This window comes from Apaloderma vittatum, unplaced genomic scaffold (genome assembly GCF_000703405.1).
Source record: "Apaloderma vittatum isolate BGI_N311 unplaced genomic scaffold, ASM70340v1 scaffold8279, whole genome shotgun sequence".
Taxonomy (NCBI): domain Eukaryota; kingdom Metazoa; phylum Chordata; class Aves; order Trogoniformes; family Trogonidae; genus Apaloderma; species Apaloderma vittatum.
In genome coordinates, this window is record NW_009735755.1 from 1 (window position 1) to 23,741 (window position 23,741).

A 23,741-nucleotide genomic window follows, 5' to 3' on the forward strand; every position below is an offset into this window, starting at 1 on the left:
CGGCAACTGGGCTGTGGGACGGCAGTGTCAGCCCCTCGGGAGTCAAGATACGGGGAAGGGAAGGGCACGATTTGGCTGAGCGACGTGAACTGCAAGGGAACAGAAGGGTCCCTCACTGAATGCCAGGCAAGGCCATGGGGAGACAACATCTGCAACCACGTGGAAGATGCCAGCGTGGAGTGCGCAGGTAACCCCCAGGTGCTTTCTGCTTTGTCATGCATTGGCACTTCTGCCTCAGAGAAGCCAGGATGCCATTTCCTACTCATCCAGTTAGGAGGTCAGGGATGCAGAATGTCTTTGTTCAGCTCCAGCTTCCCGTCCCACTTGATCCAGAGAAGTTACATCCCAACTCCTGGACCTGGAACAACCCACAAAGCTGGGAGAGGACACAGATAGTCCCATCCCTGCCCTGACAGCCTCCATCCTGATGTTATTTTCCCTTCAACTTTTCTTCTCAAGCCAGAAGTTAGGAAGGAAGCTTTTGGCAGGTGTTTGGGATGAGCAGAGACAGTTTTGGTGCATCATGGAATCACAGCATCATAGAGTGCGCTGGGTTGGAAAAGACCTTTAAAGGTCTTCTAGTCCAATGCTTCATCGTGGGAGATTCTGCTTTCTCCAGGTGATTAGGGGCACAGAGACTTGTTCCAAAACTTCTTCCTTGTTTGTTTTTGGCAGGAACAGAAATACCTGATCTGGGGCCAATCCGGTTGGTGGGAGGCCCAAACCGATGCGCTGGCAGGGTTGAGGTGCTTCATGAAGAGCAGTGGGGCAGTGTGTGCCATGACGACTGGGATATCAATGATGCCCAAGTTGTCTGCAGGCAACTGGGCTGCGGAGATGCTGTGCTGGCCCCCATTGGAGCCAAGTTTGGACCTGGGTTTGACACCATCTGGCTCGATGACGTGAACTGCACAGGGTTGGAAGCTGCCCTCTCCGACTGCCCGGCGAGGCCATGGGGGGATCACAATTGTTTCCACGGGGAAGACGCCAGTGCAGTTTGTTCAGGTAATCCTCCCTTTCTCCTACTTTTCCCAGTCATGCTTCAGGGTGTCCTCACAGTTGGTGTGGGCACACCCTTGGATGAGAACAAGGACTTCCCATGGAGCATTCTTCTCCTGAGTTGATGCTAACCTAAAAGTCCTGGGGTCCTTACACCATGGAAGAGGGATTCAGACTAGGAGCTTCTTTCTTTTCTTGCTCACTGGGGTGCTCTCTGGTGTCTTTTCTTCAGCTCAGGCTTGAGATTAAGCCTGCCATGGTGCTTCTTGTTTGGACATGATGTGTGGAGAAAGCTACGGAGGTTAGGCTGCTGGGTGCAGGGCAGGGGTACTGGGGGGAGAGGGAGGGACCCACACCTGTGAGCAGCCTGAACATTCTCTCTGGATGCGTCTCTAGACTCGGAGATCACCAGCTCCGCTTCAGTCCGCCTGGTGGGTGGCCCCAACCGCTGCTCTGGGAGAGGCGAGGTGCTTCACAAGGATACCTGGGGGACCGTCTGTGATGACCACTGGGATTTACGGGAGGAGAAGGTTGTGTGCCGGCAGCTGGGCTGTGGGACGGCTCTGTCAGCCCCTCGAGAGTCAAAATATGGGGAAGGGAAAGGCCGGATCTGGCTGAGCGATGTGAACTGCACAGGGACAGAAGGGTCCCTCACCGAATGTGAGACGAGGCCATGGGGAGACAACATCTGCAACCACGTGGAAGATGCCAGCGTGGAGTGCTCAGGTAACCCCCAGTTCCTTCACCCATCCTGCAGGTGCTGGGCAGCAGGATAGGCAGATCCCACCACACACGTCCCCTGCCTGAATCAGGGCTGGTCCTAAGCCCCATGCAGCTTTGTGGATGTCTGATGGGTACAAGAGAGGGATGCAGCTGATTAACTCATCCCATCATCAGGTGTAGAAACTGCCCAATAGCCAAGAGGGGACACATGAGTGTAGCTGATCTGGAGGCAGCACCAAGTCCTGTCCTGCCTGAGACTGGTCTGGTCCCTTGTCCCACATCTGGGCTGCAGGGCAATGAGCTCCTTGAAGCAGACGCACAGTAGAGCCTGCAGCCACACAGAAAGACCAGGAAACCTTCCTCCTGCCCTTTTCCCACAGCCTGGCTCCCTGGCTTTTCTGTCTTCCTTCCCACCCCAGAGAAGTGCAGCCCTTACCGTATCTCCAGAGTGCTCAGGGAACCTCTGCTGAGCAGGCAGCTTTCCACAGCTAACAGAATGTGTAGGACACTCCTTTAACCTTTGTTTTCTGGGCATTGGTGCAGAGGTGGACATTCCTGAAGAGGGGCCAGTCCGTCTTGTGGATGGCCCGAACAAATGCGCTGGGAGAGTTGAGGTGCTCCACGAGCACCGGTGGGGCAGCGTGTGTGACGACGACTGGGACATGAAGGATGCTGAGGTGGTTTGCAAACAAGTGGGCTGCGGGTCACCACTGTTGGCTCTGGGAGGTGCCCGCTATGGGCGGGGGTCGGATGTCATCTGGTTGGACGATGTCAAATGCAACGGGACAGAAGAAAGCATCTTTGACTGTGAGGCCAGACCATGGGGTGAACACAACTGCTATCATGGAGAGGACGCCGATGTTGTTTGTGCAGGTAAGTACCCATCACCACGACGTTTGAAGTGATGTGGCCACAGGCTGAACAGAAGGGGATGGAAAGGGAGGGACAGAGCAGGAAGGTTCCCCCTAAGACTCAGGACAATGCTGATGGAGGAAGGGAAATGGATATAGCAGGGAGCCATGAGGAAGATAAGCATTTTTTTAGGATGGATGTGGTGGGACCAGCTGGAGGGCGAGGGGCATCAGCAGAGAGGAGAAAAAACACACCGCTGACACACCTCGGATCCTGCCAAGGACATGCTGTAAAAGTGGGTTTGTGTAGGGCAAAGGCTCCTAAAGGGCAAGGAAAGAGAAGGTAGGGCAGTTTCTGGAGCAGGAGGTAATGACAAGCATCTGTGGGGACAACGGTGTCTCTTTATCGGTGCATCACCAATACTCAGTAAATGTCTGAGGTGGACTCTCAGAAGCTCTTGTGAACTGAGCTCCTGACTTCTCATGCCCTGTTTCTCAGGAGGGAAGCTTGGACAGGCCCCACATAGGTGAAAGGAGGAATCCCAGGGGGTCTTAGGTTGGTGTTGTTATGGGGGAGAAGGGCTGTAGGGGTTTGGACTTCACCTGGGTGTTGTACAGGGTCATGCTGTGAGGCCTTTAGTCCTCTGGATCAAGGACTGTGCATCAGGGTCAGAGCCTGCACTTCGTGCAGTCCTGTCCCAGCTCCCATCAGGCCCTGCCCAAAGCTCATGTGTTGCGTTCCCGACAACCCCAAATAGACTGATATAACCCAACTAGCCCAGCTTCTTCAGGAGGAGTGTCTTCTAGTAGGCAGTTCTGGCAGTTCCTGGGAGCAGGTTCTGCTTTACCTTATTCTCGTTCTCTGCAGTTAACGAAAACCTGGAGGAACCAGAAGCACAGTGAGTGCCAGGATGGCCCCGCTGGACCACAATGGGCCAGCAAGATTCAGCTGAGAAGGTGAAGAGCAGGGATGTTGCAGAACCATCAGTGTGCCATAACAGGATCTAGTGTTTGGCAAAACCATTCTCTCTCATATTTTGAAGGATCTACAGACTTGGTTATAACTGCACTGATGGAAAACCCAGTTTAACATATTCCCAGTGAAAAGCAAACATCACAAAGTATCAATAAAGTTCCCCTAAAACTGAACATCTGACTGTCTCATAAATTGCTTTTGGACCTCTGCTGCCTGAGCGCGTAACCTGGCAGGGAGATGTTGGTCCAACATAGTCAGAGAATCACGGAATGGTTCAGGTTGGAAAGGACCTTGAAGATTATCGAATTCCAACCACCTGCCATGAGACACCTCCCACCAGACCAGGTTGCTCCAAGCCTCAGCCTGGTCTCGAACACTTCCAGGGACGGGGCTTTCATAGATTCTCTGAGCAACCTGTTCCAGGGTCTCACCGCCCTCATAGTAAAGAACTTCTTCCTAATGTCTAATCTAAATCTACCCTGCTCTAGTTCAAAACCATTGACCCTTGTCCTGTTACTACACACCCTTGGAAGCAGTCCATCCCCAGCTTTTCTGTAGCCCCCCTCAGGTACTTGAGGACCCTTCCAGTCTCACCAGAGCCTTGTCTTCTCCAGACTGAACTACCCCAACTCTCTGAGCCTGTCTTTGCAAGAGAGGTGCTCCAGCCCCCTGATCATCTTTGTGGCTTTCTCTGGACCCACTCCAACAGGTCCATGTCCTTCTTGTGTTGAGAGCTCCAGAGCTGGACACACAGCTCCAGGTGGGGGTCTCACCAGAGCATAGAGGCAGAATCACCTCCCTTGACCTGCTGGCCACTCTGCTTTTGATGCAGCCAAGGACACAGCTGGCCTTCTGGGCTGCGACCACACGTTTCCGGCTTGTGTTTAATTTCTCATCCAGCAACAACCCCCAAGCCCCTGACGAATGTTTGCGTGATGAATGAATATGATGAATATTTACACCTCTGGTATGGCAGCACAGCCTTTTGCACCTCTGCAGAGAAACATCTGCGTCCACCGACATTCAGACCAGTAGCAAGGGCAGCCATGAGAGCCTTGGGGTGGGAACACTGCACAACACCAGCTTATCTCTGAAGGTTTATCTCTCTCTGCTTAGAGGAGGAACAACCCCCATGGGGAGCCATTAACACCTTTTCCTCCTTCGCTTTTGCCAAGACCAAAGCTGCCTCTTTACAAGTGGTTAATTTCTCATTTCAGGCACGTCCAATCAAGACTTGGTATTAATAAAGCAAAGAGTAAAGGTCTTTAGCTCAGTGTTGACATTGGGTGTGTCCAAGTTAGTTGGCCACCTCTCCAACGAGGAACAACCCCCATGGGGAGCCATTAACACCTTTTCCTCCTTCGCTTTTGCCAAGACCAAAGCTGCCTCTTTACAAGTGGTTAATTTCTCATTTCAGGCACGTCCAATCAAGACTTGGTATTAATAAAGCAAAGAGTAAAGGTCTTTAGCTCAGTGTTGACATTGGGTGTGTCCAAGTTAGTTGGCCACCTCTCCAACACCTTCCCCTAGACCAGCTCCCCTCATTCCAAAGCAGCTCATGCTTTTGGGGGGCTTCTCAGTGTGGCTCCAGGGAGGGCAGAGACGAGGCGAAGATTGTGGTGAGCACCACACAGAGCATCACAAGGACACCAGGAAAAGGAAGTTCAGGTGCATGTGTACTTTTTTTTTTCTTTAAAACAGAGGGTGAGAAGAGGCACAGAAATGGTTTAAAGCTTGGAGAGAATATCTCAGCCACGAGGTTCAGTGTGTCTTACTTATGAGAAGGCAAGCAAGGAGATGTCTTCACTTCCCAAAATGTTTCTGGGGAAAGGGTACTGGCTACCTGAGGCTGTCCAAGCCCAAGCAAGACCCAAATGTTTGTATATTTTATCTTTACGATCAGCACAAGAAAACTTTGATGGATTAGAGGGAATATCAGCAGGAGAAGATGAACTGACATGGGAACTGTAGGACCTACTGGGCAGGGAAGGCATGCTCATGTGAGATGTAGGTAGGATTCAAGTGGACTTCAAGTGCCCACAGTGTTCTCCAAATTTTGCCTCTCCCCCTGAGAGAAAGTGCCTGGAAATCTGCCTGTGGCAAGTGGGACCATGTGCAGAGCATCCACCGAGGTACCCAAATTAGACACAACATCACCCAAAGCTCTTCTGCAGCCATTCAGGGAGTGAGAGGCACCTGAGGTGATTCAGAGGGTAACTGGGTTGTCTTGCCCCGTGTAAGTGCCTCTCTCTCTTCCTTAACTGTTCCCAGGGCACAGCTGTCCCTGATTTGGGCACATCAGTTGGGTGCTTGCTTGTGTGATAGGTCTGAGTCTTCCTTTGCTTCGTTACTGTGCGATCTTTGGATGCTGGAAATCACTTTTGTTTGGGTTAAATGAATGTCATACTCATGTTGGCTGGCAATATCATCTCTCTTCTCCACTCTGGAACATCCGTGAGGTTTAGATCCCACCTAGAAGGAAATGTATGCAATCCAGACCTTTAAAACCAGCTTGCTTTGGCCTGACAAGCCACTGAAGGTTACTAATATGGATATAATATTTGGTGCAAATAGGAGGAATGTCACATAGAGGGATGGAAATCATCTCTCAGAACACCAAGCTCCAACTCCACATCTCCAATGTCACCCAGTGCTTCTCTAAGGGAAGAAGGTTAGAGTGGGAAAGGACAGACAGCCACCAGCCCCAACACCCTTACCATTATAGAGTCATAGAATAACTTGAGTTGGAAGGGACTTTACGACCATCAGCTTCCAAACCCCCTGCTCTGGGTAAGGACACCTCACACTACACCAGGTTGCTCAAAGTCTCGTCCAACCTGGCCTTGAACAGTTTCAGGGAGTTGGATAATACCAAGTAGGACAGGACATGGATGAAGCTTACCTGAGCATACGATGCCTGCATCTTCTTCATGATTACAGTCATGGACTCCCCAAGGCCTTGCTGCACATTCAGAGAGGGCTGATTCTCTACCAGAGCATTTCACATCATCCAGCCAGATACGGCCAAAACCTTGCCCGAAATAAGCCGAACCTGGGGCGGACACAGCCCTCCCACAGCCCAGCTGCTGGCACACCACTGCGGCGTCATTCAAGTCCCAGCTGTCACTGCAGATTGTCCCCCACTCCTGGCTGTGAAGCACCTCCACTCTACCGGCACAACGATTGGGGCCATTCACCAGTCGGAGAGGAGGAACTTCAGGAGTACCTGTGCAAAAAGCAACCGGAAAGGATCAATGCACACAAATCCAACACACGATAAAATCCAACATTATCTACAAAGAGAACAATTCAGGAGCATCCAATTATTCTTCTTCTATTCACGATGTGTCGGGGCTTCCTTGGCATCCTCCAGCTGCCTTGTTGGAAGGGTGAGGGTCTTAGCTCCAGGGTCGTATCAGCCAACCCCACATAGAAGCCTGCATGCTGTTAGGTGTCTTATATAGCTTTAAGTACCTACACCCAGGAATGGGGTGCCTGCTCAAATAAACTGAGTCACATATGTGAAGCTTCCCAAGGACAATCACTGAACAGACTGTCCGGTGCCTGTATTCCTGAAACTTTCTTTTGGCCTTACACATTTTAGAATCACAGAATTGTTTAGGTTGGAAGAGACCTTTAAGAGCATTGAGTCCAAACATCAACCCAGCACTGCAACACCCACCACTAAATCATGTCCCTGAGCACCACATATACGTGGCTTTTAAATCCCTTCAGGGATGGGGACTCCACCACTGCCCTGGGCAGCCTGTTCCAGTGCTTGACAACCCTCTGAGTGAAGAAACTTTTCCTAACACCCGATCTAAATCTTCCCTGGCACAACTTGAGGCCATTTCCTCTTGTCCTATCACATATGAGAAGAGATCAACCCCCACCTCGCTACAACCTCCTTTCAGGTAGTTGTGGAGAGCGAGAAGGTGTCCCCTCAGCCTCCATTTCTCCAGGCTTTTACCCCAGTTACTGGATAATTTGCTAGGAGAAAGAAGATTATGGTAAGAATAGTCACTTAATCTTCCTTGAAAACTCCCCTGGCTCATAAAGCCAGCCGAATTAGACAATAAATGGTCTTAAAAACATCAGCCCATGCTTTCCTGCACTGAAGAAATGTCCCAAGTAAAATTAGTCAAAAGAGAGGGTTCAAACTGAGTTTTTAACAAGGGTCTGTTCTGTTTGTAGCTGAGAACCCAGCACATCAGCCAGCTCAGCTGCAGGCACGGAGATGACTCCTCTTGAAAGAGCATTGAGTTCTCCGAAAGTTTCTCAAAGCTGTTCCTGGAAGGAAAGAGGAACTGCAGGAAAGCTTTGCTAGCTTCTCACTCTGACATCCCAGAAACGTGGAGAGGAATGGCTAAAAAGTAAGAAAACAGGATGCTGTTTTTAATGATAATATTGTGGTTTTTTAGGCTTGCCCTGAAAGACCATCAGACTAAGTTTTGAAGCCTGGATTAAGGGCTGCTTGTCTGACCTCATATTGGACCTCGCTTTTAGTAGGAGTCTAATGTAGAGACTTCAACTTGAATTATCCTACAACCTCCTAATTGCTTTAAAATGGTGAGAGGTTTCTTCAGAAGGTGCAGACTGCAAGAGACACCGGAGAAAAAATTGGAAAAGCACATAGACAGAAGTGCTGTAAGGACACATTCAGTGGTTTCATGCTTCTGAAATTCTCAGTGAATCCTGAAATGGGACATTTTATTTCTTCTCATGATAGCAGGACACAGACTTCTCAATCAGCCAGAGCTCAGGACTTGCTGACAACACTGATCTTCATGTAAAAGTGAAGATTCAGAGATCCCTCTGTCTATATGACTCCACAGGCCTGTACCTGAACAGGAATGAGGTATTGAAGAGACCTGTCCAGCCCTGGAGAAGTCCTGAAGCCTTTTGGCTGAGGTATGGGATGCAAACCGTTATGCAGCTATCAGGCTTACTGGTGGTAACTCCATAATTCTGGATCAGTGATGACTTGCTGACCATGGCCAGGGCCACAAGTGTTGCATAAATTACACAACAATGTGTTTCTACACCACAGTGACTAATAACACATGCTAGTAACATCATAAGCTCAGAGATGACCTTCCACAGAGGGTGAAAACCTTTCCCCAGCACATTTTCCCCAACACCATCAAGACTGAGACACAGGAAAGGGTTACCTGAGCACACCACACCAGCATCTTCCCTGTGCTTGCAGTTATGGGACCCCCAAGGCTTGGCCCTGCACTCAGAGAGGGCAGCTTCGCTCCCGGAGCAGCTCACGTCATCCAGCCAGATGGGGTCAGACCCTGGCCCAAAATGAGCTGAACCCGGGGCTGACAGCGCTGTCCCACAGCCCAGCTGCCTGCACACGACATGGGCTTCAGCCTCACCCCAGTCGTCATCACACACGGTTCCCCACCGCTGCTCATGAAACACCTCGACTCTCCCGGAGCAACGGTTCGGACCATTCACGAGGCGGACGGGAGCTGGTTCCACGAGACCTGGACCAAAACACAATTGCAAAGTGCTTGAGGAGCTATGCACATCTCAGAATGCTGTGGAGTGGGCCAAAACTCCTTCTTGTGGGGATCTTGTGCCAAAAAAAAATTTTGGACATGGGTGTTGGTCACCAGAGCACCAGTGAGTTTTGGTACCTGGGTGAGGTGACACCTGCAGCAGGTCACTACTGGGGAGAGCTTCATGGTGTTGAACTTCCAGCTCAGGGCCCCAGGCTAAGCTGCAGATGCCCCCAGGGCCACCACTGGCTACACAGCATTCCCATTGGACAGTCAGGGCAGCATGTCCCCCTTGTTCTCCCTTGGCACAGGTCTCTCCATCAGCATGCTGTCACACTGTGATGTGGAGCAGATTTTTATTCAACACAATCCCTTGCATGTCACCCACTAATGACACCCCACAACCTCGTCGTGCATTTTCTCTGCTTGGCCTGTGCTGTGGGTGGGATTTTAGCCACCTGAATGCATGTGACCGCTCTGGGAGCTAATTTATTCAACATGAGCACTCTCCCTCAGATGCCCCAGAACTATGCAGATGTGCCTCGAGCCCCCTAAAAAATCCAAAACAGGGCTGGTTTCTCTCCTGTATCTCATTGAAAAGCAACATCATGATAAAAGATGTCCCCCAGTGCAACAGGCAGATCTTGCTGAAGCCTAGTCCCTGTGGCACCCCACGTTGCATGATGTAACATAGTCTCGTAGAATTGTTTTTGGGGAAAAGACCTTTTAGATCATCAAGTCCAACTATTATCTAACTCTACCTGGCTCACTTCTAAACCATGTCCCTGAGCACCATATCTAGATGACTTTTAAATATATACAAGGATGGTGATTCAATCACCTCCCTGGGCAGCCTCTTTCACTAGCCACCCTCCCTGACCCGCCTCTTCCAGCCTTTGATAATCCTTCAGTGTAGAAGTTTTTCTTAATGTCCGAAATAAACCTCCCCTGGTGCAACTTGAGGCTATTTCCTCTTGTCCTATCACTTTTTACATGGGAGAAGAGTCTGACCCCACCTTGCTCCAACCTTCTTTCAGGGAGTTGTAGAGAGTGAGAAGGTCTTCCTTCAGCCTCCTTTCTCCAGGCTGAACAACCCCAGTTCCCTCAGCCACTCCTCATCAGACTTGTTCTTCAGACCCTTCCCCAGCTTCGTTGCCCTTCTCTGGACCCACTCCAGCACCTCAATGCCCTTCTTGTCATGAAGGGCCCAAAACTGAACACAGGGTTTGAGGTACAGACTCACCAGTGCTGAGTACAGTACCTGAGCAGACCACACTAGCATCCTCTCTGTGGTTGCAGTTGTGGGCTCCCCAAGCTTGTGCCCGGCATTCAGAGAGGGCACTTTCAGTCCCTGCGCAGTTCACATCATCCAGCCAAATCTGACCCGTTCCTCGTCCGAACTGAGCAGAGCCGGGGGCTGAAGCTGCTGTCCCACAGCCCAGCTGCCTGCACACCACCTGAGCATCCCTCTCATCCCAGTCATCGTCGCAGACGGTTCCCCATCGCTGCTCATGAAACACCTCGACTCTTCCAGAGCAGAAATTTGAACCACCCACCAGTCGGATCGGGGCTGGTTCTGGAACACCTGCACCAAAAAGGTAAGACTGAGTTATTCCAGCAAAAAGGTTCCTGAGAGCTACCTTGGTGTGGGCCTGTAGGACCTATGGGGAAAATCATGGCAGAGAAAGAAAGTTCAATGTGGTTGTTTTCCCTACTCTTGCCCCTAAAGTCAAGGAAAGGTGCTGTCCAAACATATGAAAGGGGATGGATTAGTGAGGGATTTCAAACTAAAAACCTGAAGTCTTCAAAGATTTCTTGCTCTCTCTGTCTTCCACTAGGAAAACACCTGTGCCCAGTCAGCAAACGCAGGAAAACCCACTGGCTAAGGGAAAGAACAGTAACACAACAGACCTCTTTAGAGAACGCTTCAAGAAGACTAGGGCATGTTTCAGCTCAGGGAGACTTGGAGCCCTTATACATAAACTTGCAGAGGCTGATGGGTTTCTCCTGAGTGTTGGTACCTGTTGCCATCTGAGCTGCCACGGGAATCTCAGACATCCCAAAGGGGTTGGTAGGCTTAGAATCATTGAATCGTTGGGGTTGGAAAAGACTTTTAAGACCATCGAGGCCAACCATCATCAAGTCCCACTTGATGCAGCGTTCAAGGGAGAGTGTTACCCTTCTGGTTCTGCAATTAGAGGCTGTGTGGGACACAGTGTGACATCTCAGATGACACTGGACACCTATGTTTAGGCAGTTGAACCTCACTTTTAAAGTTCTGCTGAGGACCACCAGTACCCTTCCTGCTCAGTGGCAGGCAATGAGCACTGGTAGGTTGCAATTTCTTTTATCTGCTTCAAGCATCTGCATCAAGATGGGTCAAATCCTTCTGTTGACTGCACCAACTGAGTCCTCTTTGGCTGCAAAGGGATCACAGGGTGTTTAATTCTGAGTCGGGCAATTGTGTTTAGTCACTTAATCTGGAGTGCTTTCAAGATGTGGGCAAGTAACAAGAGGAAAACACTTTATCTCCTGGAAGGGCAAGGCAAAAGTTCTCCACTGCTGGGAGGTCAAACAATTGTATAGAGGATGAAGAAGAAAGAATTCCTAAGTCTTCTGAAAGGGATTTAGGGTTTGTAAAGGATGGAGGATGATGCTCTGCTATTTCAGGCTGCTCTGAGGAAGACATGGACATGGACAAATGGGAGTGCTGGCTACAGGTTATGCAAACCAAGACTCTGGAGCTGCTCAGCACTGGCAAAAACTCTGCTGGCATAACAGGCTAAAAGAAATAAAATCAACAATTAAGCGTAAATGAGAGGAGAATGAGAGGAATGAGAAGGAGCTTAAAAATATGTCTCAAGAAGGAAACAGGAGGAAGTTGAGGGAATGGAAAAGGGACGTTAACAGTCTTAACAAGAGGTTGATGTAAAGACCAGAGAGACAAGAGGCCACAGAATAAATTCCAGGTGATGACAGTGAGCTCAGCGTTCCCTTCTAGTGGTCACGAAGTGCAGAGCTGCAACACCGTGAAGAAATTTGTCCCAACTACAGAGGTTTCAGAAAAGACACTGGGAAAAAAATTAGTGAAAAAAAGGTCCTGTGAAGCTTGTTCTACCAAGTGAGGGGGGAGAAAAGGTAGATGTGTGTTTCTGCAAGGTTTTTTTAAATGTTCTTGTCTGGAAAATGAAAGAGAGAGAAGAACAGGGAACGTGTCGAGACTTTTCAAGTGGGATGTGTTCATCAGGGTTGTCACTGGCAGCGGTGGAAGCAACCAAGTGACTCTACACCCTCTGTAACAGAGCAAATCACTGCAATGCCATCCGGTTTACTAGTAACTCCCATGAGAAAGAGTCCCAGATTTAAATTCCTCTGTGCAGCCAGCATCAAGCTGGACTACAGCCACACAGGGTCACAGTTAGATTTGAGGAGGAGGCTATCCAGATGAATTAACCCACCAGCCCTGTTTGAAGCACTTTCTCGGAACAGCACGATGGTTTTAGAGTCCTAAGAGGGTACCCAACGGCATTTCTGACATCCCTCCACCTACCACAAAAAGTCGAGCAGGTGGTGACGCAGATGAGACCTACCCAAGCACACGACGCCAGCATCTTCTCCATGGCTGCAGTTGTGGACTCCCCAGCGAGCAGTTTCGCATTGGGAGAGGGCAGTTTCTGTCCCCGTGCAGTTCACATCATGCAGCCAGATGGGCCCAGATCCTTCTCCAAAATAGGCAGAGGGCGGAGTGGACAGTGCTCTCCCGCAGCCCAGCTGATGGCAAACGACTTCAGCATCATTTATATCCCAGCCACTGTCACAAACTGTTCCCCACTCCTGGCCATAAAACATTTCAACTCTCCCACTGCAACGATTTGGTCCATTTGTTAACCTGAGTGGAGCTATTCTTGGTACATCTGAAGGAAAAACAAACAAACAAACAAAATCAAGGGCAGGGATAGATACGTGTTAAATTGCCATTTGCCTGATTAAAAATAAAATTAGATGAATGTGAGACTAATGATAGGGAGGATGCATTCATCTAGTTGCTGAATGTTGAGATATCACCTCCAGTTCTTGTATTCAGACCTAACTGGACAGTAGACTGTAAACCCTGTTCTGCAGTGTATAAGTTAGAAATCCAAGGCAAGGAAAGCACATAGCTTCTGTTTATGGGAACAACTGCACATGGGCCGATAATAGAGAAAAAGAAAAAAGATCTCCACTATGATGAAAGAGAGCTCACAACCCAGATTCAGGACACTGAATGGACCCTGCGGCTGGCGAAATGGAAAACCCTCCCCACCACACAGATGGACACAAAGAAGGGGTTACCTGAGCACACCACACCAGCATCTTCCCTGTGCTTGCAGTTATGGGACCCCCAAGGCTGGGCCCTGCACTCAGAGAGGGCAGCTTCGCTCCCGGAGCAGCTCACATCATCCAGCCAGATGGGATCAGGCCCTGGCCCAAAATGAGCTGAGCCCAGGGCTGACAGTGCTTCCCCACAGCCCAGCTGCCTGCACACGACGTGGGCTTCAGCCTCACCCCAGCCATCATCACACACGGTTCCCCACCGCTGCTCATGAAACACCTCGACCCTCCCAGAGCAACGGTTCGGACCATTCACGAGGCGGATGGGAGCTGGTTCCACGAGACCTAGACCAAAACACAATTGTAAAGTGCTTGAGGAGCTTTGCACATCTCAGAATTCTGTGGAGAGGGAAAAAATCGATTCTTTCAAGGCTCTAGGAGTCAACAGGTCTTGGGTCCATGACGCGTAATGTGGCACTAGATATCCATGGCCTCACAGCTTGATCCAACATCCTTGACTAGAGCTGTTGCAATAAATCAGTAACCCACAGACTGATCATAGATAAGAACCCTGGTAACTGCGTAGAATCATAGAATGGCTTGACTTTGAAGGGACCTTAAAGACCATCTAGTTCCAGTCCCCCTGCCATGGGCAGAGACACCTCTCACTAAACTAGATTGCTTAAAGTCTCATCCAGCCTGGTCCTGAACACTTCCAGGGATGAGGCATCCACAACTTCTCTGGGCACCCAGTTCCAGTGTCTCACTACTCTCATAGTAAAGAATGTCTTCCTAATGTCTAATCTAAATCTAGAATCCTCTCGTTTAAAAGCATTGCCCCTCATCCTGTTGCTAAAAACCCTTGTATGCAGTCCCTCCCCAGCCTTCCTGTAGCCCTCTTGAGGCACTGCAAGGATGTTGTAAAGTCTCCCTGTGGCCTTCTTCAGGCTGAACAGACCCAACTCCTTCAGCCTGTCCTTGTAGGAGAGAAGTTCCAGCCCTTTGATCATTTTTGTATCCCTCTTCTTAGGACCCTCTTCCAAGAGATCCATGTCTTTCTTGTGTTGGGGCCTCAAGAGCTGTATGCAGTGCTCCAGGTGAGGTCTCACCAGAGCAGAGTGGCTGAATCACCTCCTTTTACCTGGTGGCCATGCTACTTCTGATGCAGCCCAGGACACGGGCTAGAAGCAGAGCACTTTCCTAAAAGAAGAACACTGAAATGGGGAGGTGGCAAGGAGCACTAGTGAAAACATGTGAGAATGCTGAGTCCCCACTAATGAGCCTCTGCAAGCCCAGCCATCAGGACTGACCAATGTCAGGAGCACCCTTATCCCCACGAGAAGTCCAGGGCCACTGGCATCCTTCTTACAAAAACAAGTTGTCCCTCTCACCCCACATTTCGTGATGTGCATTAGTAGTACCTGAGCAGACCACACCGGCGTCCTCTCCGTGGTCGCAGTTGTGATCTCCCCAAGGCCTGGCTGGGCACTCGGAGAGGATGGTTTCGTCCCCGGCGCAGTTCACATCATCCAGCCAAATCTGACCCATTCCTTGTCCAAACTGAGCAGAGCCGGGGGCTGAGGCTGCTGTCCCACAGCCCAGCTGCCTGCACACCACCTGAGCATCCATCTCGTCCCAGCCATCGTCGCAGACAGTTCCCCACTGCTGCTCATGAAACACCTCGACTCTCCCAGAGCAGTTGTTTGAACCATTCACCAGTCGGACTGGAAGCAGTTCATCAAACCCTGCATCAGGAAACAATGAGGAGCTCAGTTCTTGGTTGTATTTTGGTCTGGACTGAGCAGGTGGAGCAGACTCTTGCAGTAATTTTGGTCCCTTTTAGAGTTTCCAGCAGACCTCTCTTGTTGACCAGCCCCTACTAAAATCAGTCAGCTCTGTTTGACCCTTTATCTCAAGGTTAAAGATGTCCCTGCATGCTGCAGTGAGGTTGGACCAGATGACCCTTCTAAACTCCAATATTTAATGATTCTATGGTTCTAAGCTCCGAAACACTGATTTAGAGAGATTTGGGGCTCAGAAACAGCAGTTTAGGGAGTTTTCAGGCTCAGAAACAGATTTAGGGAGGTTGAGGTCTACAAAATAGTGACTCAAGTAGATTTGGGTCTCAGACCCACTGTGAAAAAAGCATTTAGGGATCTCTTGGGCTCAGAAACATCCACTTGGGTAGCTTCTGTGCTTCTGAATCCCCCTTTTGGGGCACTTTTGGACTCTGAAACATCAATTTAGGCCGATTTTTGGGTCTGAAACACCAGTTTAGGGAGATTTTCATCAGGATGGATCAGTAACCTGATCAGGTTGAAGATGTTTTTACTCGCTGCAGGATGGTTGGGCTAGATGACCTTTAAAGGTCCCTTCCAACCCAAAACATTCTACAAGTCTATGACTGTGATTTGTCAGAAGATGACAGTTAGGTCTGCAGCCTATTGTGGTGAGCCAGGCTAGGGCTGTCTAGTTGAACTGGGAAGCAACAGGGACCTGTGGACTAACGCTGGTCCAGGAGCTCCAGATTGCTTTGAGGTCTGGTTGACTCTCAGCATCTGGGATCAGAATGTGGGTAAAAAAAAAAAAGTGTTGATTGAGGGCTGCGAAAATCCGCTGCTGATGTTTTACAGCTCTGGTGCTGGTGAACATCAGGTATCTGGTACTGGAGACTGAGACAGGCCAGACAAGTCTCACTGGAGATGCTTATTGTCATCACAGATGTGAGGTCAGCCCATACTCTTAGATTTAACACCTTCATTTCTTGTATCTAAGGTCTGAGATATGAATCTCTCCTTCTCAGACTATGCTGGTGGGAACTGCTCTGGACTGGAAGCCCTGCAAGCATTCCTGATAGATGTGTTTTGTGAACCTGTGTGAAGGAAGAGGAAGAAGATTGGTAGCATTTGAGACCCAGATCTCCCAGTAGCTGACTTAATCACCAAGAAGATCCCTCCTGTTCCACCTGCTCTCCTCTGTTGCACAAGAAGCACAAAATTATTGGGTTGAAGATCAGCTGAGCTAACACTCCAAAATGAGTGTTTCCTCTGTCTGCTGTAGTGAATTGGCCTCCAAAGGCAGTTAATAGAAAAAATTTCAATGAGAAAAGAGAGATCACGAATGTCTCTCAGTTTAGACACATTTTTTTCCACAGTGCTTTTGACGCATTCTGTGTCACTTTCTTTGGAAGACCTATTTGTGCTGAAGGACCTGGACCTCAGGCTCTGCCTGAAAGAATCATAGAATCATTAAGGTTGGAAAAGACCTCTAAGATCATCAAGTCCAACTGTCAACCCAATACTACCATGACCACTAAACCATGTCCTGAAGTGCCACGTCTACATACTTTTTGAACATCTCCATGGATGGTGACTCCACCACTTCCTTGGGCAGCAGGTTCCAGTGCCTTGCCACTCTTTCAGTATAGAAATTTTTCCTAATATCTAATTTAAATGTCCCCTGGAGTAACTTGAGCCTATTTCCTCTCATCCTATCACTAGCAACTTGGGAGAAGAGACCAACACACACCTCACTACAATCTCCTTTCAGATAGTTATAGGAGGCAATAAGGTTTCCCCTCAGCATCTTCTTCTGCAGGCTAAATCATCCCAGTTTCTCACTCAATAGCAACTTCCCTCATGTCACACCACGAGTGATCGGTACCTGTACAAACCACACCAGCGTCTTCTCCATGCTCACAGTTATGGTTTCCCCAGGGAGCGGCTCTGCACTGGGAGAGAGCAGCTTCTGTCCCTGTGCAGTTGACATCATCAAGCCAAATGGGGTCAGATCCTTGCCCAAAGTAAGCCCCGTGGGTAGCTGACAAGGCCTTTCCACAGCCCAGCTGCCTGCAGACGACCTCTGCCTCGGCCAGGTCCCAGTCATCATCACACACGGATCCCCAGCGCTGGCCATAAAACACCTCGACTCTGCCAGAGCAGTGGTTCAGCCCATCCACTAATCGAAGTGGGGCAGGTTCTGCAAAGCCTACAGGTGACAAAAACAAAAAAAAAAAAAAAGAAAAAAAAAAGAAAGAAAACCAAATAAATCAGGAAGTATCTGGTGCGGAGCCTGTTGCATCTGTTCTCCTGGCAATGAAGGCTGCATCTTTCATAGTTTTGCATGAGAAAACGTTGCATAAAGTGGCAACAAAAACACTTCCTTTGCCATCAGAATGTTATATCATAGAGTCATCGCAGAATGATTTGGGTTGAAAGATCATCTCTTTCAACCCTCTGGCGGTGGGCAGGGACACATCCCACTAGACCAGGTTGCTTCAAGTCCTGTCCAACCTGGCCTTGAATACTTCTAGGGAGTGGGACATCCATAACATTCAGTAATTGATTTGACAAGCCTAAATAAGCTGGAGATTGAAGAGGGCAAGCGCCAGTCTTGCTTTCAAGATGCTCTGGTCTCTGTCTGCCATTGCAAGGGGTTTCATATCTGCTGTGTGTCTTGCTGCCAGCCCCTTGTAGACCTCCTGTGTACCTCAGTACCTATCAGAAGGTGCTGGCTAACTAGAGGTGCCAGAATCACTCTCGTACTGTCTCTTCAGCCTCATGTTAATGCTGGTTTTATCCACAAGTGCGTGAACAAAAAGTGGATTTCTATATTAAGGACCAGGAAATGTTGCAAAACTCTGTATGTGACTACAAAGGAAAGACACTAATTAGCACCTCATTAGAGGAGAAGCACGCAGAAACCAACTCTTCTCCTTCTAGATCTGTCCAAGCAATCAGCATATTCATAATAACTGGCCCACCAGCAAAGGCCCAGTGGTAGACCAGCTGTGTCATGTGCTGCCTCTTGTTTGGCCAGATGACTGATGAGCTGGGAAGGAGTTGGCAGCTCTGGGAATCATGGATGGAGTCATGAAGTTGCAGCCTTAAGGCTCCATGGGAGAGCTTGACACAAGAACATGGAGAGAGATGGTGAGAGTCATGGGAAGAACTTCACTTCAGAAGGAATTATTTCAACTGGCATCAGAGTGGGATGACGCAGCTGCCAAAGCCACCGCTTTTTGCAGTGAGAAAGGATGTTCTATCAAGGCATCCCCTGGCCATGTGCATGGGGACCTGCACCACCATTGTCTTTTACCACAGGATCATGCAGTGGTGGATTTTAATTAGGGAGAAGAAGTAAGAACTTTTAGGATTAACAGTATGAATCAATTTTTCATATAGTTCTCTTGGGACTTGGGGTCAGCGCTGCTCTGAAGGGGACAGGACCTCCTACAGCACCTCCTGCATCTCCCCATACCCCATAAAAACCAACCATGTCATGCAGAGCAGGATTCACCTGAGCACACAACGCCGGCATCTTCTCCGTGCACACAATTATGGCTTCCCCAAGGCTTTGCGCTGCATTCGGAGAGGGCGGCTTCAGTTCCTTGGCAGGCCACGTCATCGAGCCAAATAGGGTCAGGCCCTGACCCAAAGGAAGCTAAGGGAGGAGCAGACAGAGCAGTCCCGCAGCCCAGTTGCCGGCATACGACTTCAGCATCAGTCATATCCCAGTTGTCATCACAGACCGTTCCCCATCGCTGGCCATAAAGCACCTCCACTCTACCAGCACAGCGACTTGAACCATTCACTAATTGCACCTTTGCTGTTTTTTCAAGTTCTGCAGGAAAAAAAAAATAAAAAAGAGGGAAAAAGAAAAACAAACAGCAAAAACAAGATCAAGGATTACCTATAGGAAGATTACTAAGCCATCAGTGGTGAGGAAAGATCTCTGCTAGTGCTGCCAGGACCTGAAGAGGTGAAGGCTAATGAGGGTCAAGTTCTGTATCTTCAGAGGCAGGCTTCAGAACTTAGAATTAGAGAGATAAATATCACAGACAGGGGACCTTTTATGAAACAGGACTGTGCAATTCCCACCATGATGCTATCTGAGGGGTGAGGACTCATTACAGATCGAGACAACCCTATGTCTTATTGACCTGCTGGTGTCTTCACGTGAGCTGGATGTTGAAATTCTGGTTAGACATAGAACCGTAGAATCATTTTAACTGGAAAAGACCTTTAAGATCATCAAGTCCAACCATTAACCTAACACTGCCAGGCCTGGCACTAAATCATGTGCCTGAAAACATCATCTACCAATCTCTTAAATTTCTCCAGGGATGGTAACTCCACCACTCCCCTGGGCAGCCTTTTCCAATGTTTCACCACTCTTTCAGTAAAGAAAATTTTCCTAATATCCAACCTAAACCTCCCCTGGAGCAACTTGAGGCCATTTCCTCTTGTCCTATTACTTGTTACAGATGAGAAGAAATTGACCCACATTTTGCTACAATTTCCTTTCAGGTTGTTGTAGAGAATAAGAAGATGTCCCCTCAGCATTCTCTTCTCCAGGTTGAACTATCTCAGTTCCTTCAGCTGCTCACCATAAGACTTGTTCTCCAGACCCTTCCCCAGCTTCTTTGCCTTTCTCTGGACCTACTCCAGCACCTTGATGTCTTTCTTATACTGCGGTGTCCAAAACTGAACACAAGCTTCAAGGTGTGGTCTCACCAGTGCTGAGTCACGATCACCTCTGTGCTCCTGCTGGCCACACAATTTCTGACACAGGATTTGCTCAGCTGGCCAAACACTGGTGTTTGCCACAACTGCCCAAATAAGCATTCAGCAGCGTTTGCGATGCCATGGGTATTACCCCTTTGGGTCTCCCTTAGGGCCCACATCTTATGTGCCAGGCTGTGGCAGATGCCCCAAGGTCTATCTAGCCTCACTTGGCAACTCTGTGTCGGGAACTAACTCAATTCCACCACAGATTTCCATCACTTGCAGCAGAAAGACACCCAGACCTATTTATGTCTGGGTCTTAATATGGCTCTGAATTCCATTCCAGGTCCAACTAGGTGTGATGCGCATTTGGAAATTTGGTTCATTGTTCAGTGCTGCGTCGAGCAGCATTTGGGAAATACTGACCTGAAAGAGGGCAATGGGTGGCCTGTCAAACTTCCAACCCACTTTCCACTTCCTGGGGTCCATGCTCTGCTTGATTAAACTTTACTCTCCCATTAACCATGATGTAGGGTCCACCTACATGCCCACTCAGTTCGTGAAACTCATTACCATCATGCCATGACATCCAGGTTAGGACTGGCTCACAGACAAGTGACCCATGATTGAATTTGCAACCCTCTGCCCCCAGCCCCAGTCTGGAGAATAAACATATCCATCAGGAGAAAGTGTGGTCATAAAACTCAAATGGAAAGAGGCCACATAAACACTCAACTTCCCAGGCATATTTGAGCCACAAAATGTGTGCATGGAAATCTTGTGCTTTTCCAGGTGGAGATCCTTCAGCCTCCTTCACCATCAATTTCACGGTGATGGCTTAAGCAGCAAGAATAACGTGAACTGGGGAAAAAAATCTAAAACCTCTATTCTTCCCCAGAACAAGCGTAAACACCATCTCTCCATCCCAACCAAGCTGGATAACGTTGTCCTTGACATGGCAGAGGTCATCCCCATCCTGAGCCCTAAGAGTGGCCCTGATGGAGATGTAAAGCCTGCCAACAGGCTTAAAAAAACCCTCCCTCTGCACAGCTCAGCCCCCTGGGGTCACAAGGGGACCGGGTGCCAAAATGAGATACCTGCGCACACAACGCCCGCATCTTCTCCGTGATCACAATTGTGTTCTCCCCAGGGTCTGGTCCTGCAGGCAGAAAGATCATCTTCTGTACCAGTGCAGTTCATGTCGTCCAGCCAGATATGACCAGTTCCTTGACCAAAATGAGCTGAGCCAGGTGCTGACAGAGCTTCCCCACATTCCAGCTGCCTGCACACCACCATGGCATCAGGCAGATCCCAGTTGTCATCACACACGGCTCCCCACTGCTGCTTCCAGAGCACCTCGAGACGCCCCGAGCAACGGCTGGGTCCATCCACAAGCCTGATGGGAACCGAGTCAGAAGCACCTGAATCCCAAAACAAGCCAAGGTGGAAAATGTATGTGAGTCACCGGCTGATAATTAGGCCATTTACTGATGATTAGGCCATTAGCAAGGCTTGTTGCTACAAAAAAAGGGCTAATGATTTAATCTAAAAGCAGGTAGATTTAAATATAAGGAAGAAATTTTTTACAATCAGGGTGATGAAACACTGGAGCAGGTTGCCCAGAGAGATGGTGGAGGCACCAGCCGTGGAGACATTTGAGGTCAGGCTTAATGGGGCTCTGAGCAACCTGACCTAGTTGAAAATGTCCCTGCTCACTGAAGGGGAATTGGACTAGATGGACCTTTAAAGGTACCTTTCAGCCAAACCTTTCTATGATTCCATGATTCCATCACAGAGAACGCAACATCTTGCTCTTGCAGGTATAACCATTTTGGATCTGTCTGGGGAACTACTGCTGAAGTGCTCATTGCTCTTTTTCTCAATAGGATCATTATAAGAAAACCTTGCTGGCTAATTAGTAATGTAAATCCGTTGCATGGATGGTATGAGGACCTTTAACAAACCTCTGCACGTCTACAAGCAGCTGCAAGATCCCAGTTGTTTAGAACAGTTCTGATCATGGGATTTCTACTAATGAGTCCCTCCCAGATATTCAAAACCTTGGGTGGGAACCAATCATTTCCAGCCATGGATCAGTTCCAATACACCCTCTAACATGGTGTGGGACATCTCCACACTACAGAATCCCTAGGCTGTGCCCTGCACACAGTCAGGAAAACAAGAGGAAATCCTCAAATTATGGTCCTTAGGAGGATGGAGGTCCCACAATAAGTGCCTCTACACAACCTGAGCTGCGATAGCACCACAGGTCTTCGATCATCCCTGCCCACCCTCATTGTGCAGCTCTCTGTTCCATGCATAAGGCCAAGAACATTCCTCCTCAGGTCTGCCACTCTCCCTGTCTTGTGCAAGTTATTGACGGATGACGGAAGCTTTCAGCTCTGGCTACCAACCAGGATATCCACATCCTCATCCAAGAGACTTGTCAGAACTTTGCTATCCAGAGCTCACTCACCTGGTGGCCCTGTGGAGCACAGTTTGTTCATGTCAATGAAAGTTTCTAGTGCCTGTTTGTAGATCTGCACCCTCCAGAGCAGTGGTTGGAGTCCAGGACTGAGAAACTAGAGCAACTCAAATGGCTCTGGGCACCTGCCCACACTCCGGAGGGTAGGAGTCACCTCCCAGCTCCTGACAGTTACAGTGTCGTTGGTATTCAACAAATGCACTCCTGAGCAGTGCAGAAAACAAGATATTTCCAACCAACATCCACCCCCAAGGGAGTAAGACTTGAGGAAGGGAAAGGCCTCTTTCTCCTTATGGGTATAAGGAGAATCCAGGCTGTTGTTGGGATCAAAGCCCAGCAGAAGATGCCAAAGATTCCTCCTTAATCAGAAAGCCCCTGTCAGATGCTTAAACTGTGTCTGCGTCTTTGGTCCTGGGTGCTGCTCCCCACGACATTTACACACATATATTATAGAATCGCAGAATCATTTGGGTTGAAGACCTTTCAGATCATCCAGTCCAACCGTTAACCGTTAATTAACGTACTGCATTAATACCGTTTTGCTTTTCTGGAAGAAAATCTTCAGTATTAAAACCAGACACTTTAAAAAAAATACTGAAAAGCAAGTGCCTGCATACTGGTTGTTTACACACTTCTATCAGAGGCTTTAGAGCAAGAGTTTCCACCTAAGGCTTGCCAGGTCCACTCTTCTATGCTGTTGGCAAGCATGGATGTTTTTCTAACAAACTTTAAATCTCCAGATCATCCTCCTTGATCATTTGCAGATCTGGCACTGCCTTTACTTCATCCTAGCCCCTGAGAATGCCTCAGCTTGCCCCAGGTTTTGTTAAAAACCCACAGGATAATCCTTATCCAGTTCTTTTACTTCTTTTTGAGTTAAGTTGCTGATTTGCAGGATATAAATTAAGGACCAACTCCAGCTTATTCATGCTTAGGTCCTGACTCCAGCACAGGTTGTGACTCTAGGGTGGAGGGAAAAACCAGGACTACATTCTGGATTACACAGATCAATCAAAGGAAGCTCTGTCTTCATGTTTGCACTTGTTTGTTCCTGGGTTTTGTCTCGGTGTGTTTGCATTGGTAACACCTCTGAATCTCTACGTGACCTTCAGAAGCCAAATGACCACCTCCACTGCTGTCTTCTCTTGTCTCAGAATCACCAAGCCTTTTTCCAGTGCCAGGAGCTAAAAACCAAGCTTCCTTGACCTTCAGTCCCTTATTCTAGCCACAAAACCCATTTCCCTGCCAAAATGGAGGATACGACGTGGGTCAATCTGTCACCAGCCCTGCTTCTGAGCCCATATTTAAAACCCTATTCTCCAGGAATGAAGGAGAAAACTTACCCCAAAGACATGCCAAAAGGAAGATCACGGTCCCCAT

General features: G+C 48.9%; 2 protein-coding genes across 2 annotated transcripts; one reads left to right on the forward strand and one right to left on the reverse strand.

The window, feature by feature from the left end:
• Positions 1-3: 3 nt before the first annotated feature.
• On the forward strand, positions 4-3,476 carry LOC104279425 (soluble scavenger receptor cysteine-rich domain-containing protein SSC5D-like; the record flags this gene model as incomplete). The annotated part of the gene is made up of 5 exons (XM_009876701.1): positions 4-187; positions 676-1,005; positions 1,396-1,725; positions 2,266-2,595; positions 3,442-3,476. Coding segments are annotated over 5 exons (1,209 nt in total), but the record flags the coding sequence as incomplete, so codon positions are not given.
• A 258-nt stretch (positions 3,477-3,734) lies between these two features.
• LOC104279426 (deleted in malignant brain tumors 1 protein-like) lies at positions 3,735-23,741 on the reverse strand. The gene is made up of 11 exons (XM_009876702.1): positions 23,705-23,741; positions 20,974-21,297; positions 18,669-18,992; positions 17,034-17,357; positions 14,792-15,115; positions 13,392-13,715; positions 12,650-12,973; positions 10,321-10,644; positions 8,721-9,044; positions 6,452-6,775; positions 3,735-3,775 (listed from the first exon to the last, which is right to left on the reverse strand). Exons 1-11 carry the CDS (start codon positions 23,739-23,741, stop codon positions 3,735-3,737), a joined length of 2,994 nt encoding a protein of 997 aa, XP_009875004.1.